The sequence below is a fragment of the Apteryx rowi genome, unplaced genomic scaffold (assembly GCF_003343035.1).
Source record: "Apteryx rowi isolate R43461 unplaced genomic scaffold, aptRow1 scaffold_110, whole genome shotgun sequence".
Taxonomy (NCBI): domain Eukaryota; kingdom Metazoa; phylum Chordata; class Aves; order Apterygiformes; family Apterygidae; genus Apteryx; species Apteryx rowi.
The window spans coordinates 1,626,102-1,643,498 of record NW_020447309.1 but is presented as its reverse complement, the minus strand read 5'-3'; the positions used below and the strand labels follow the sequence as shown (position 1 = coordinate 1,643,498).

The window sequence follows — 17,397 nt, the reverse complement described above, 5'->3', positions numbered from 1 at the left end:
AAGACCAGACTGGACAAAGTACCAGGTAACTCTGTCTGACCTCATAGCTGACACTGCTTTGAGCAGGAGGTTGGGCTAGGAACCTCTTGAGGTCCCTTCGAACTTGAATTATCCTGTGATCCCAGAAAAGCTCTGCTGATTTGGGGGAATAAGGTAGCTAAGTCCTTCAAATGCAGGCTGCCCACTAAAGAGGCACATAGAAAAGACTGACTAGAAAAAACATAGTGCTTATTATGCTCTGCTCATAGTATTTTTAATCCCAAAATTAGGAACAGAAACAATTCATTTCACTGATTTGGCTTGGTTTTGTGCTCTCCAAGAGAACTCCATGTGATGAAAACGCTACTAGTCACATACTGAAGTTATCATTAATATTAGACCATTTATTTTTTCTGTAGAGCAGTAGTTCTAAAGCTGATTTGACGGCAACATCCTCTAGTGACAGACAACGCTTCAGGAACCCAGTTTTCTATGATAGTCAAGTAAACACAAAAGCAGCAAATGCCCACGATCATCACTTTTAAATACATTGCTCTAGCCTATAAAGAGTATTGTTTCTGAAACAAAATTATTTGGAACTTAACTTTTAAAGACAGCCTATTCATCCCTTTATGTTTCACAAGACCAGTTGTTCTACAAAACAAATTAGGGTAAAATACAATAAACACAAAAATATAGACATGAAGAATCTTAAAATTCAGATTTCAAAAGCTTTTTTTTTTTTTTAAGAATGCACTTTTTTGTGCTTTTTCATGAGTGCTATTTCATGATGTACAAGGAACAGAGAGTCCTTTTAGGGTTTGTTTTTTTTTTTTAATTAAAGCAGAAAAGGAATATTAAAGCTGATTTCCTTTCTAGCTTTATTGGATGACCTGTGGGATGCAAAGAAATATTTGTGGTGAGCAAAGCTAAATAAACAATTGAAGAAATTAACTACATATCCACAGAAATCTGGCATACAAAAATCTTTTCCTTTCAACCAGCTGAGTAGTGTAGCTACCTCATCATGTGCAATAAACTTACAGATCATCAGAAGATTTGAAAAATGAATTCTAAGAAAAAGAAAAAAAAAAGTTCTGACCTTTTCATCATTGGTAGTAGACTCTGGATGAGGTAAAGGACTATCTTGATGAGTTGTCTCTACAACAGAGGGTTCTTCAATTTTATTTCTTATAATTGGTGTTGCAAGAGGAGACAGATCTAGAGGCATCTAAGAGCAACAGTGTAAAATAAAACTAGTCAATCACTTAAAAAAAATACTTAAGAATAACTGTAAACAACTAAGAGAAACATCAGCCTTATAACAACACTGAGGTGCTGATGTTTGGAAGATCTTGAAGCAAACACGTTAGCAGTCAAGTATATTTTTCCAGCATCTGCATGAATGCCAACCTTCAATAATACATTGTCATGCAACTTCAACACGTCAGACTAAGCACTTTCTTTCTGAGAATTAAAAACGCTCTTAATGTTTTCCCTTCCTGAGAGTCACAGGCAGATTGTAACTGAGGAAGGAGCGCGGCAGACAGCCTAAGCATAACACATACTCTGTTATGGAGGGCATTAGGGTTTCCACAAGCTTGCTACCTTCTCCCCAAAGTTAACTGTTCTACGGCATTTGCAGAATGATAACACATTTTTCCCCTCACACATACTGCCCTCCAGAATATGGATACAGAATATGTCTATTAAGTGCTACTAAGTATCCAGTTGCCACACCCCGACACCTGTTGCATTATAAACTCAGAATGTAAAAGCCAGACTTAAAATAAGATACTATCCTCCAACAAATTACTGTATCACATCTCACAAAGCACAAAACACCAGCTTCATCTCCATATTAGGAAGGCTATTGTGGACAAATTATTTCAAACTCAGTACAGCAAATGATTATGGAAAAAGCCAAAGAAATTGTTGAGAAAACAAAACACTTGAGCAAGCTTTATATTGATATGTAGGTTAAACAAAAAAAAAAAAATCAGGATATCTAAAACACTGTAGAGAAATAAAGTTAGAAAAATATTTAAACCAATACTATTGATCTGAAAGCCTCATGTACTGCTGCCTAGTCTGCTATGCCAAATACCATTATAAGAAAGTTCCCTCAAAGCTTATCTGCTACTATACTCTTTCACATGCTTTTTAAAATTCAATTCCTAATTTTCCTACTGAAAATGTTATTAAAAGAGAGTGAAGATTGTTGAAGTGGAATATCTTTTCAGAGACACCTTACAGAAAAGACTAAAATATCAAAAAACTAGGAGGTGTGCTGTTAGGGTAATTTTTTCCACCCCTTGCCATGACTGCTTACCTATGCTACACAACCAGAGATATGGCAGGACTGTTTCTTCTCATAACACAGAGGTCAGCTTGGAAAATGAATACCAATTAAAGAAATAGTAAAAAAGTTAAATATTTTGTGATACCTGTAACCTTCTCCAAGGGTAGTAGTGAATTACTCCAGAAAACTGGGTATTAGTAAATCCTGGATCAATATTACCACATGTATCATTTTACGGACAGTGTGTATGCACCAATAAAAATCATTATTTGAAGTAATTGTGGGAACAAAGTGAGTGCAAGACTTTGTCAGAAATGGATAATAATCCATCATATTTATAAATGCCTATTGAAATCTTTACTGACATGGAGAAAACCAGATGCCGATTCTGCAAAATCTGGACCATTTCAGTAAAATTTTGATCATTGCCTACAGCAGCTAACCAGATAATCAAAGACAAGTTACTCAAAGGGTACATTAAGTAAAATTTTTTATTTACAGAAGTGTTTGCATGTTTGGGCCCCAAAGAAGTTGCAACCTGGAAGTACTAAAATAAACAGAAGAAATCACACCTAAACAAATGGAAAGTTCCTCATGAAAATGTGAAATTGCTGAACAGATTCATCCCAAATTTTCCTTAAATTTCAATCTGTGCAGTAAAAAAAAAAAGTAGATGCTGGGTTGTGATCAATATATATTTCTAGACAAAAGTGATTTCAGCATTGCTTAACTGAGAAACTGAATATAATTATCACAAAGTTATTGACACTTCGTTAAATCAGTGATTTTGCTAAATTTTGTCAGGATTTAAATTTCACTATCTTTACCGCTTATTCTAAAAATAATCTCTATATTTAAAACTATATGTATGTATTCAAAATAATCAGTGTTCATATACTGTTCTTTTCACAGCTTTCTTGCAGATACATTTCTTTCTATTAAAAAACAAACAAACAAACAAAAACCTCATTACTTTCCAGATCATTTGCTTATTCAGGACCTAATGAAATTTCTGTCAAAACTAATGAGTAACTTCAACAGATATAGACCAGACACTTAAAGAATTAAGTCAATTAGACAATGCTCACTGTGTAAAATTAACCAGATAAACCAATCTTCAGAAGAGTAGATCTTAAATTTATATTCTCTCTGTATGACATATATAAGCAGTTGGACAATGATTATTGGTATAGCTTAGAAGGCAATACAGAAATCAAAATTTGATTTTTAAACAATTTTCTGATATCAAAAAAGTGGAAGAAGGATATTTTCCATGTTGTTAACATACTTTCTTAATATCATCTTCAGATGCCTTTTTAAATTCATTTTCAAAAGGACTTGCTAGTTCATTGAATAAGCCCACTTCTTCACAGTTCTTCAAGAATCGAGTTGGTGTTGGTGTCTGATCTGAGGGGTGGGGAAAAAAAGAGAAAAACCACAAATTTGTTTTGAAAAAAATTTATGAACCTACTTATAGTAATTTTTTTCAGAACAAAAGTAAGAAAATAGCACCAACATATCAAGCTAATTAATTGTTTAATTAAATATCAGTGAGTCACTAAAACAAAAGCCAGGCTTACTTTAAGGAACAGTCAAAAAAAATTGATTAAAGTGAGTTTTATTCTTTAACTTTACTTAAAAACAAGATTAAAATACCAAGGTATCCTATAAATTTAAGAAGCCTGTATTTAGTTTACACAAAGTTGTTATAAATAGGGTTTATTACTTACTTATTTAAAATGAATTTATAACGAATGAATGTGAATATTAACACTTTAAGCTGTCTGGAAATTGACTTCAATTACGTCATTTTCTTCAAAAAACTAAAGTGCATGGAAAAGTGTAAATATTTGTGGATGCTTGGGATGCTTCTATAGTCAGTTTTCTTAAAAACTGTTTATTAAATACATATTTTGAAGATTGTGGTTAAGGGAAAATCCTTAAAATCAATACTTACCAGCTTTGTGTTGATTTTCTCATGATGTATAGTATTCAAAATAACATACTCAAAAAATGAATGAGCTTTACAGTGAAAAGAATGCCGATTTCTGCTTTGATACAAAAAAGTTCAGTATGTCCTGGAATGAGTCATAAACCCCAAATCCTATGATTGTGATAGCACTGGACTACAATTTTACTATCAGCCTGTCACTAAATTTGCTCTTTTCTTAGATAGAAATATCTCCTCACTCTTATCGAGCCAACACAATATAGATACTGATAGGAAGCAAACTAAAAATGGGGATGTGAAGGATTACCTGAATTAAAAAAAAAACAAACAAAAAAAACACACACTGGTAATATATGGTATTTACATGAATATGGTTAGTTTTTGTAAGCTGACATTCATTTTGGTTATGGAGAAAACTTCCTTGTTTCAAACAATAGAGATAAGACAGAAAGAGAGAAATAATATGGTTAAAAAGTCTCTTATGTCTTGAAAGCCCACTCCTTTCTGTCTTGCATGCAGGCCAACCAGAAGGGTTACTCCACCTGCTGGAGATGAGTAACTGAGGTCTGTGAACCAGTAAGCCCCTTACAGTACTGGGAAGATATCAAAGTTTTCCTTCTGTCTGTATCCAGAGACTGGAGGAAACTATTTTCAGGTGCCTAGTCTAGGACAGCGTGCTATTTTAGTGAACAAGTAGGCTCTATTTTCAAACAAAGACGAGGCCTACATGAAGTACTTCATTCAAACACGAGAGAAAACTGCTTTTACAGCTCATTGATAGTTTGCTTTTTCCCCTCTCATACAGTGAAAACAGTAGCAATTATTCTCAAGCGTGCTGAAGTTCTAAAAGCAAGTAAAGTGTGATACAGTACACAAAACTGTATTGACTCCTACAATGTTTATACAGGCAAGCTGGAAACCGAAGACTTCTGGTATCTTACTGACTACTGTAAGAATCAGTTTCAAAAGACATTTTTCTATAAAATTTTTGGTAGTATGCATATTCTCCTTATTTCACTAGAAATCATGCCCCATCAGGTTTTGCTACAAAGTAAACACATTTAAAATGTTATAACTGGTATTATATGCAATCTTACTAATATAACTGAGAGGTTTTGATTGATAGTGCATACACTGAAATGTGGTTGCAAAGAGAATGCTGCCATGGTTTCATTCTCACACACCTCACACCTGCCCTTTCCACGGTTTAATTGCTGAGGATCACATTTAGTATTTTAAAAACACGTAACAGTCAACTTAAGAGTAGCATAGTTTTATTTGTCTGCTCCTCATAATAAATTAGTTGCTTAGAGAAAAAGAAGTTTTGGAAGGGTCTGAAAGTCTTTGTGAAATCTATTTAGGTTGTTCCACCGCTGAAACACAGTCTGACTATAACTTTGCATAGTTAGCATGTGCTACCTTCATTCAAGGACTTTAAACTTTAGAATACTATTATCCATTGGTGGTTACTTCTCATCCTAGACAAACGAAAAAGTTAATAATATAACTGATTGAGAAAATACTGTGAATTCAGAGGTGGAAATACAGTAAAAAACAAACAAATGAATTTTTATCTTCCTTCTACTATACCATGTAAAGAGTAAGAATTATTACTGACTGATTCTTCTGATGTCATTACATACATTAGGAATTAAAAAACAAAGAATAACTAAGTCGCAAACATGTTTTAGTCTGGTTACAGAAATCTATGTATTATGTACAGAAAATACATAAAATGTATGCACATTGCAGCAGAAAGTGAACAAACTATTAATAAAAGTATATACTAACCAGCCACAATGACACTGTCATTACGAGCTGGACCAAATTTCAGTGTCATCTCATGTTTATGTTTATGGACAGCCAAGTGATCCTCATTGGTAAAACGCTGTGGCAGAAAGTTTTAAAAAAGTTGTAATTTTGAATGTGAACAAAGTGAATACAATTCTACAGAAAGGCATTTTTTACAACATGTAGAATTATTATAAACTATGCTAACAGACAACTCTCTTGTTCCTTGGTCAACAATACCAAGCAAAAAACATAATAAAACTCAAATAAATAATGTTCATAGTAACGATATTAGGGAAATGGTAATATAAGTACCTGCATTCATCAAAATACCAAAATAAAATTTCAGAGTGCTGCAGACTTCACTAACCATTAGCAAACAGCTATTTGCTGTAGTAATGGAGCTTGACAATGTTTAGTAATCGACTAAAACTACTTGATTTCTGTATTGTTTGTATTATCATAATAATTAAAATTGATCTGTAATCACAAACACAGACTTTGCTGTATTCAATAGTGTAAAAACAAAACAAAATATAGCTCCTGCCTTGACTGTTCACTGCCTAACATAAAAGACAGAATGGGAAACACTGGGGTAACCTCAGATACATAAGCTGTGAATGAACTAAACTTAACTTAAAAAGCTGTCAAGTTTTCAGAAGTATCCAGCAGTTTTGTGCACATTTTTTCCAAAACTTTGGGCACAACTTACAAAAAAAGCATTAAGCATACAAACTAAATGCCATTAAAATAGATATCCTTACTTAGAATAACTTGAAGTTTGCTGGGCATTTGGAATAGGGGTAAAATTAGTTAATTGAGATAACCTAAGAAAAAGTTTTGCAAGATGCAGGTTTCCTAAAAACAAAAAACCCTCCCCCCTCCCAACTTTTTAGAAAATATTCTGGTTCTTAATGTTCCCAGTGAACATTTGGAACCCAAATTATGTTTCTGACTCTCCCCCAATAATTTAATAATTCACTCCACATACATCTTATAACAGATACACATCAAGTGTCAGAGAAATCAATACAGAAAGCTATGTTGACCTTAGAACATAGTTTTAGAGAGTATTTCAGTGAAAAAGGAGATATACGTGTGGAGCTGAGGAGGGATTTAAAAATTCAAGTGTATTGAGAGGACACATTTTTTGTTAGAAGTCTGCTTGTCACGGGTTCTGAATGTCCAGCTATCTATAGGTCCTCTCTGTCATAACTAGATACAACATAAGCCAGAAACATGGTGTTCTTTCACTCTAAGACACTTTCAGTGCATCTTCTTGTCCCCACTATGTGATAGACAGGCTCCTTTGGAGGGAACAGGATTTCCAGATTCTGACTCCCTCTCTATTCTACAATATGAGCTGGCATCTGGAGGAGCCTTGCCCATTTTCAGGGACATGAACTTCTTTCTTCTCCTTCACTGGTATCAAGGATTGTTGTAGCCCCATGATGCGTCTTCCAGGAGGTTTAGTTGCCAAAACACTTCCGATAGAGTTTACATCAAAACCAGATTCAAATAGCATGGGGACAAACACGTTGCTTAGGAGGAAGCAGGCTTCTTCTGTTACTTTTGATGTCTCTGAACATGTTAGACATAATAAGAAATCTTAGTCCTTTCCCACTTTAAATACAAAAGGATCCATTAATGAAACATTAACGCTGTCAACCATAGTAAAATCTAAAGTCTTCAGATGAAAATATTTTGAACTCAAAATCCAAATAAATCCAAGTACATTAACATAATGAAAAAATGAAGCTTACTCAAGAAATTAATTCTATATAAAGGCAGCAGGGATGTCTTAATCTCATGCAGCAGATAATGTAGATTCATTCATTTTCTGGTTACTAAATTAAAGTGTTAAGACAGCTTCCTTTTAAGCAACCATCTGTTAAGATGCTCATTAATAACAATTCTTCTCTTTAGCTCACATTCAGCATTCTATCTACTAACACTATTTAATAGAACATATTAAAACTACAATAGGAACTGAAACACATTTCATGGCATGCATACTGTTAGCATCTTTCTTTTATATATATCTAGATATATACCTATATATCTAGATATATATATAAAGTTCTATGCCATTAAATACTTGCAGTCACAATGGATGTAAAAATTAACCAAAATTTTAGRTTATTGCAAAGTGAGAAAAAATTGAGATACTTTCTTAAACTTTTAAGGACAGAATGACCACAAGTTCCACAATGGCTAACATTTGAATATTCTGAAAAATGCAGGTTACCTAATACAAAATGGAGTGTTTACTGAAAAGAAAAAAAAAAAAAAGCAGGGCTAGAAAAGTTGTTTTCAGCTCAAACAGGATAATTTAATTAGTTTTTCCTTTTAAGGATATTATTTCCTGAATAAATACATATTTAAAATGCTAGACATTCTTGCTGTCACCTGCTTTTCAGCAGAGCTGGAAAACAGATGCTTTCTACCACTTATCATAAAACCCCTTTCCTACAGTCTCTGGAAATATGTTTCACTGTTTCCTTTCTATTTGACATTTGTTAATAACGTCAAGTCAGCCCATCACCTGGCCACATCCAGGGGCAGTGCATAAAAAGGGTTTGTCATCACTCATATTCCACAGGTCGTTGTGTTACCTGTATTAAAATGAGAGCAGAAAGTATTTAAAACAAATTATCAATACATCAACATCCAAAGATGATGTTAATATTCCCTGGGCAAGAACTTCTGCATTCTGGCTGCACTGAGAATTACCTAAATACCTGAGATTCAAGGAAATATGGTTTCAGAGTACGGTTTCCAAGCTCTGTAAGGAAGATGCACAAAACCAAACAGAGACATAGTAGGTTTTGAACACGGCTCTCAGTTGGAAAGGGAAGTATTTGTATGTAACACGACTTGTTGCAGGAACTATCTGAAAATGTAGCAAGACAGCTTACTATTGAAATAAAAATATATAGCAATAATTAACTAATCCCCATAAAAAAAGAACAAAGCAGTAGATAAACTGAATAGTCAAGAATATACTCCAGACAGACAAGAGAAAGCCATTGATTTCTTAGTTTTTGCATGATCCTTAAAGCTCATCTTTAAAACTAAGTTAGTGAATAGCCCTTTATGTAATCTTTCACAAATGCAACTACAGAAACATGTATTTTATTAATGTTTTGGCTATACAGCTAATATTTATTGACAGACTAAACAATATTTAAGAAAGAATAAATATTAATTCTATTTTACTTTGTGCTGTATTCTCAGAGATACACATACCTGCCAAATTTCACATGTAAGCTGATTTCATAGGGCAAACTATCATATCCTCCTTTTCATGGCAATGAACTGTAATTGAAAGAGACATTAATTATTATGCATAGTAAACATGTAATACTATGTGATTATCCTTTTGTTATCTCCTGAATAATACATAACAATATAGAATTATAATAATACAATATAATACAATATAACATAGAATACCCACAATTCATCCATGAAACAACGCTTTCTCAAATACATAGTTAACTTTAACCCATCCACTGATTAGTTTTACCCTCTCCCAGAGAGAGATACTTTTACAATTAACTGTTTTGGAAATATTCTTTCTTTTTACTTATTTTTGTTTAAAAAAAAAAAGTTCCAGTAGCCCTTATTTTTGAAGTGAGAACTCAATATACAAAAGAAAAAAGTCAAACCTTAAATTAACCTAACAGCTCAATCAGGGCAAAAGAAATCCTAACAAAATTTAAGGAAAAATACTGAAAAGAGTAAAAATACTTAAGAACTAATATCTTTTCTAACTAAATATCTCAAAGCTGGATACCTGCAACAAGTTGTGGTATCGGGAAAATTAAATTTTACAAGCAAAGAGGGCCTTTCCTTTAAATTTCAGGTGCACCAATTTAGGTCAGAATTTTAGAATTAAAAYGTGCAAGGAAGCCAAAAAAAGTGGAAAAGGAAAAGAAATATGCTGTTTGCCCTCATAGCCGAGCAAGAAAAAAAAAGAAAAAAAAAGAAAGAAAAATCAATTCCTCCCCTACAGTCACTAAGAACACAACATATTTGTACCATATGTTGGTACACAAATGTGGTGATCTACTTGAATCTGTCATGATACCATACCAAAAAAGCACTGTAATTCCATACATTACCTTGATACTGTACTAGCTTTTTGAATAAGTGGTCAACACGGTTTTAGGAAGCTGTGCGTAGGAGTTGGAACTTTCCCCCTTATCATTACGAACCCTCCACTCCCATCTCAATCTGTTGGAGGGCTAGAAACTCAAGTTTATGCTGGGCTCCACTTCTCTTTTTCTACTTACCTAGTTACTGGACCTTACTGTAGCACAAGACTTCCTCTCTGGTTCTGGAAAACCAAAATGAACCCGCTAGTACAATAAGTCTGCTCTGGCAGTTCTCTAGGAGAGGGAAGAACGCCACCGGGCAGGAGAAGAGAAAGGAGAGCGCACCTCTTCTTGGCTACTCCATCATTCTACAAGCCCCAAACAAACATCCCACGGTAGCAGCACTACACTTTGGGAAGAGGAAGAGGGACACGAGATGGGATTAGGCCAACCTGTGCAGAGCAATGTGCAAAACTGGTATATGGATGATGTGACATCATTGACTAAAAACAAAGTTCTGTTACAGTGTACCTAAAATCCTGATACCGTTGTCATGTCAGTAAACATGACAGTGATGTGCAACTTTCATGCCATCACTGGAGTTCTCTCATTTTAAGGTCAAATGATAAAGGAAAAAAAAAAAGAAATGAAGGTACCAAATTGGCTAATTAGCCAGGCAATGATAAGCACTCTTAACCTATCTGTGGCTTTACCTGGTAGGAAACACAATCTAGCATTATGTATGGGTATTTGTATGTAGATCTAACAGCATTAGTTTTGACTTCTGCTTGAACTGGTAAGTAAATAAAGATAACTTTATCATTAAAGATGACCATAACCAGAATAAGCCCATTTCTCCCCAACAGACTGGCCATGAAAAGTAGTAAGGCTTTTGAAGCTGTCCAAGTATTCTAAGAATGTGTACTTCTGCTACATTATTTAGCACTAGACATGAAATAGCTCAAGCTAGCTTAAGCAGATCTTTTAAAACATAGTACCTCAGCTTTCTATGTGTAGGGGACACACTACCTGATCCTTTTGTCTAGACCTATACTGCAACTACCACTGTACAGAATTCTTAGATATTACTCCAAGGAGAAAGGAGAGACCAGTGTTCTTGGCCATGGGCACTGAATGGCAAAGAAGCAAAAACATGGAGTGGAGAAGATTCCAAGATGTCACTTCTAAATATATACATTCAACAGAATAAGGATATTAAGACTGAAATCACCAGCCAAGAAGTGATGAATGGCTGCTAGAAACTTAAGAGTCTTTGGCACCAACAACTCAGAGAGACGTTTATGTCTCGAATGGATGCCAAGACAAATCAGGAATGGAGATTGTTCTGCTGTTCTTTACAGGAGTTCATAACTTGTCTCAAGTTTCTGAAGGAATTCAGTATTTCTTGAACTGTTAAAACTATGAACTTTGATTCAAAGAATATTAATGAGGTCATGGGCAAGTCTGAATACTGAACGACTAAGACTTTAGAGTTATCATCAATGAAGCTTTAGGATTACATCCTTCTATTGCCTAAAATTTCAACAGACACTTAGAAGTCACCCCATGAGCATATTATCTTTGCCAAGTTATGCATCATCCAGAATTTTTTTAATGCTGTTTTGAAACTAGCAACTAATGGAATATTTTTCAGAATAACAAATTAAATTAGATGTGTTAAATCTTGGTAATGAGGGCACTACATAGTAATATATGGATATAATATACATGTATGTATGTATATATATATTATGGATATGAGTTATAACCATATCAGAAATGGCTGACCATATCAAAAGCCTCTCTATTTCCAAGGGTATGGAGATTTTGTTTAACATATGGGGCATATGGGACACTTTTTTCACTGTACTACTATTGCTTCTTGTCAATATTTGACAAGCACATAGTATCAGCCAAAAAAAACCTACCTCACCCAAACCATTCCCTTGGTAGTATTTTTCTTAGGCCAGTCTGTAAAGACCAATTTTTCCTGCCTACCCATTTTCTCTTTTAAAGTAGCATTACCAAAACACGTACTTGCATATGAAGCAAGTATCTGGTTTCAATGTTTTGGTTGTGAAGGTTTGAGAACCTTGTGGATTTTAATAACATCTAATTTATGAACATCAATCCTTGTGAAAAATGAAAAAAAAAAAGTGTTGTCCTCCGGGATAACTTACTGGAAAAAGGTCAGAGACAAATTCATTTCCTGGACTTTGCAATATTACTTGACTGCAGGCCACAGTCTGAAGTAATTTTGTGAAATAATGCCTTGTAAAGAGATTCCAACTAACATCCGAGGGAAAAAAAAAATTATCATCTTCAAGCACTGTAATTTTTGCACTTAAAAGAGAAAAGAAAATTCACTTATGCATTCCATTAAGATCTTGGACATTATAAGCCTAAACAGAAACTGAATCTGAGAGGATGGGAAAACAAAGGGCTCAAGTCCATTAGTCCAGTCAAATCTGTAAGGATTGCATTTACCTATTACAAAGGCAAACACAAAGCATGTGCCTGGAACTGAATTAACCTCATGCAACAGTGCAGGTGGAGGGCCAACTGGCTATGAAACAGCTTTGGAGAACCTGTAGGTCTTGGCGGACAAGAAATAGAAGTTGATTCAGCAGCAAGCTCCTTTCAGCAATGAAAGCTAACTGCAAATTGGGCTGCATTAGCAAGAGCGTAGCAAGCAGACCAAGGGAAGTGATTACCCTCCTATATTTGGTTTGGCACTTACCAGGCTACAGGTGGAGTACTGTGTCCAGTTTTGAATCTCTCAAGACAAGACAGACATTGACAAACTGGAGAGAGTCCAGCAGGGGCCCATCGAGATAGTTAGGGGGCTGGACTACATGACTTACAAGAGGAATGTTAGGGAGCACCATTTGTTCAGCCTGGAGAAGGAATGTGAAGGAGGAATCTATGCTGTCTTACACTACCCAATGTGCCATTATAGAGAAAACAGATCCAGACTCTGAGAGGTGTGCAACAACAGGAGGAGATGCAATGTTCACAAACCACAGCAAGGAAATTACAAGCAAATATAAGGAAAAAAAAATAACAGTGAGGGTGGTTAAGCACTGGAAAGGGCTGCCCAGAGAGGCTGTGGAATCTCCATCCTTGCAGACATGTAAAACTTGAGTGGACAAGACACTGAGCAACCCAACCTAATTCAGATGTTTGCCCTGCTTTGAGCAGGGGTTTAAATAACATGATCTCTAGAGTCCTAAATTATTCTATACCATAAAGACATTGTCGTAGCTAGAAATAAAGGTGAACAGCAACAGAAAAGAACTCAGACTCAGGTAATGTTCTGACAGCTTTAAATGACTTAGCTGGTTAACTTTACAGCCTACCAAATAAAACTGTAGCTGCCAGGCCAAAAACAAAAGTCCGTCTTTTGCCTTTGCCTCCTCTTTTCCTTCTAGATTGTTTATTGCCCAAGACAAATAAGAAACAAGACTAACATACAGAGGATGTGTTTTCAGGAGAGAAGTTCGTGATTACGTCATTCTAATTTCAAAAGGCTACTGGAAACTATCTGCTCTGTAAGACAGAATATCACAATTAAAGAGAAATTTAAAAATATTCTTTCCCCAAAAAACAAAAAAGTAACTTCAATGCCTTCTTGACCAAAATGTTACCCACTCAACTGAATGAGAAATTAAATATGCGAATGTCTAAGCCAATAGCTACTATTAGCTATCAGCTACCATAGCCAGAATTATAGCCACCTTGGATGGTAACCCAAGTACAAGCAAACACCTGTCCAATAGAAGAAAAGATAATTCCTGAAGTAATTCAATTGGCATGTGAAACTCCAGCCCTGACATTATCTCTTCAGATAATCTGCAGATTTCAAACAAATGTTTCCTACTGCAGTCCAATGAAGTAGATTTTTCTACAAGCCTTCCTAACCTAAATTGCTTTCAGTAGCAAAAGAAACCCATAGAGTATATTCTACTGTAGTCTTCTGAATTACACTGAGAAACAGGATCAGAGCTGAAGAGAGGAAAAGCATCAAATTATCTTGGCAGTATTATCAGTTTTGGTACTTATATCAGAATGCAGTCCCACACTTTCAGTGTTCATTCGCTCCATACTTTCAACACCATGGTAAGATACTTTCATGAACATTCTTATTTAAAATGTCATAAGCCTATTTTATCACTTTGGGGGAACACAGTACAGTAAAATATATAAATATGTATGTTTAAAATATATATAAGGAGCAATAAAAAACAATAAGGGTTGCACATAATTTACTAAAATTTAAAACAGTGCTCTTATTTACAAAATAAGGATGGTTCTATAAAACAATACATCTAAATGTGCTACATAAATAACTTTCAACAATCACTTTACTTTTTTTTTTAATATATATTTTAAACATTTTAGGTACACATTCTGAAAACTATTACTGCATACTTTGAAGCTTGCTTCTAAAATACCTTCCTGAAGACAACTTGTAAAAGAGAATCGTGCACTGACTTAAACAATGCCTTGCAGGCTTCTTCGGGTAAAGCTTCTTCTGTTTTCTCTTAATTCCCTACATGTCAGGAGCAATGAAAACACAGCGGACACTTCATCTCAAAAATTTTTTATTAAGCATTTAAATACTTGTTTAAAATGTATACACACACATTAATAGTCCCTTGAAAAAACCTATGCAAGTTTGCTGAGAAAAATTCTTTGCACACCCCTAGAAAGATTTGTCAGAGTTGCAGCTAAGGACTCTTAACACTTTACCTGCATTAGGCATACTGTATGCCAGAAGACCTCTATGCGCTAACTTGTTCATGGGCTGAGCAGTCTTCCCCTATAATTACCTTTTCTAGGCACTGCAGCAATACAGAGACTGCCCTTCTATAATTTCAGTGCTGTCACATAAACAGCATGCATGAAAACAACCTGAACTGAATGTAGAAACAAGAGTTCTGTTGAAAAGAAAGACAACTATAATGCTTAAGCAGAACCTGAAGCAAAATTAGGACTCTTCAATTTCAGCGTTTCTCTCATGGTCAGCAAGAAGATTCACATTCTCACAAGTGTGTCATCCCTCTAACCTGGATAGTCCATGGAGGACAACCTGCCAGCTACAGCAGCAGCTGATTTACCTCCTACTGCTTAAAYTTCTGTGATGCAAACACAAACTTTCCAACTATACTGACCACTCGCATGTGGTTCAGTGTCGCTCCGCCTCCAGAAACATCTGTACTTTCTGGTTTGAAAAGATGAAAGTTAGACAAAATTGTGCTAGACTGTTGAGACAAATCAAAATTAAGGTAATCCATTAGCACAGTTTCCCCTGGGTCTGTATATCACAAAATGCTTAAGTTACAGCATCCTACAGATGTGCATTTCATCAAGACTGATACTGTCTATTCAACATTTCTTTTTACTCTTTACATTTGATCTGGGATCTTGTCCCTTATCACCGCAAGATACAAACTCTTACTGCATACAAAATTACTAACTCTTAACAGGCTTTTCTGTAGACCTTATCATGGTGTATGACTGCTTTAAGAAGTATCCTTAAAAAAAAGATAAGATTTATAAAAATTTATTTTAAAAACTTCATTTTATAATATAAAACAGGCATAAAAGGGCAAGGTCAAAACTGTCAAAAGTCTGTCAATTTTATTCGCCTCAAATAAGCTCTTAACTTTTTAATCTCACTGTTCATGTTTAAAGTAAAGTCAAGTGCACTGACTATATCTGCTGCAGTAAGGAATATCATTCTTTTAGCAGTTACCTGTGACGAGCTGAATTTAGCAATTCGCTGGACTCCACATAGGAATTTTAATAAAGATGCTTCTAAGAAAAATGTAGCTATTTTGTTTTCCAAATTTAAAGCTCCAAAATTAGAACAGCTGGCTTTCTCCTGCAGCCAAGTGAATTACATTTTCAATACTTGTATACTATACTGTATAGCATAAATTTTAAACACCTCCCACATTTGACCCCATCTTTATTTTCACAAATTTCTATAGAGGCTGACTTGCAACTTTTGCTTTCAGTAAAAATCGGAAGTTAGTATATAGAATACACAACTTACTAAGAAGTTAAAAAACAAAACAAAACATTGGTATTATAAAGGAAAACAAAACAAAAACATTGCTCCACTTACCTGGAGGGACTGGAACAGCTCTTTTCGCTTTCCCATAATTCAAAAGAAGAAAGGTGAAGGAAAGGCAGTCTAATTATTACTTCACTATTAAAGTCCACTTTCCAAAGTGTTCTGACTGACTTTGTGTAACCTCACCATAGAATTTAGCATTCATAAAAAACAAAACTGAACAGTGAAGAAACTGGGGGAGAAAATTTTTTTAAATTAAGAACATTACTCCTTATAAAGCAATTAGGATCACCAGGATGTTATTCAGTAGATCCTGCAACATAACTATTAGCCATAATCCAGAGTATTTAAAGGATGTAAAATTCAAAAACCAACAAAGAGGAAACTGGGAGCTTTTTCTTCACTGTTGCCACTTCACCGCTTACTAAAGTGGCTGTTCTATTTCCTAGAAGATACAATCTGTTCCAGAGAGTTCTGGGGAAGAATCAGGAAGAAAGCAATGCCTGCAGCATTATGCTCAATTTTCTTCTTAAGAAAAGTCAAATGTGTAACACTTTTTGCTGATGTTATTAGTTAACTGTTTGTAACTGATGTCTATGACAAACCAAGGAAAATACGTAACTGGCATTCTATAAATGAAGGGGCAAGAGCACCTGAACAAGAAGGAAAAAAAAAGTGAGAAGTGAGGACAATTGACCTAACAAGTTCAAATGAGAACAAGAAAGCCAGTTGCCCAGATAGTCTCATGTACAGAAACAAAGCAATGAAGTTATTTCAGTTTTGCTGAAGGAACAGGCTTTTAAGCATACAAGGGTACAATTCTGGTAAACAGGGAACACAAACAGAAAACATTTAGGCCCAACATTTCCTGTTGGCTGGGTATGGTAGCTCCTAATTCAACCCCTTGACTTAAATATTTTTCAGAGGCACCTTGATCTTTCTTTGTCCTAGTGAAAATTCATGCTATGTAAATACAGCTCTTACAGTTAAGTGAAAGACACATGAACCTCTGAGAAGAAATATACAGGGTTAGTATCTCCCCGATATTTTAACAATTTGCTTAAGGAGATATTAGRATTTACCTTCTCCAATTCATTTTTCTAGGTTTCAATGTTTTATTATTTTTGAGCACTGTAACAGACACTAGAAATCCAGTCTCCTTTTACTAGGTAATTTCCAGTAAACTAAAAAA

General features: G+C 34.8%; 1 protein-coding gene across 18 annotated transcripts in view; it reads right to left on the bottom strand.

The window, feature by feature from the left end:
• The window catches only part of ATF2 (activating transcription factor 2), a 57,070-nt gene that overhangs the window by 37,066 nt on the left and 2,607 nt on the right, over positions 1 to 17,397 (bottom strand). For 4 of the 18 annotated variants that reach the window (XR_003255115.1, XR_003255117.1, XR_003255116.1 and 1 more), the window contains exons 1-6: positions 10,322 to 13,588; positions 9,273 to 9,341; positions 8,569 to 8,638; positions 6,024 to 6,120; positions 3,570 to 3,688; positions 1,082 to 1,210 (exon numbers count right to left, since the gene is read on the bottom strand). Coding sequence is in view for 15 of the 18 variants with exons in the window: in XM_026075284.1 (XP_025931069.1) it covers positions 1,082 to 1,210; positions 3,570 to 3,688; positions 6,024 to 6,120; positions 8,569 to 8,616 (393 nt within the window). In the remaining 3 variants the exon portion in view is untranslated. The other 14 variants (XM_026075222.1, XM_026075260.1, XM_026075237.1 and 11 more) reach the window with 13 other exon arrangements.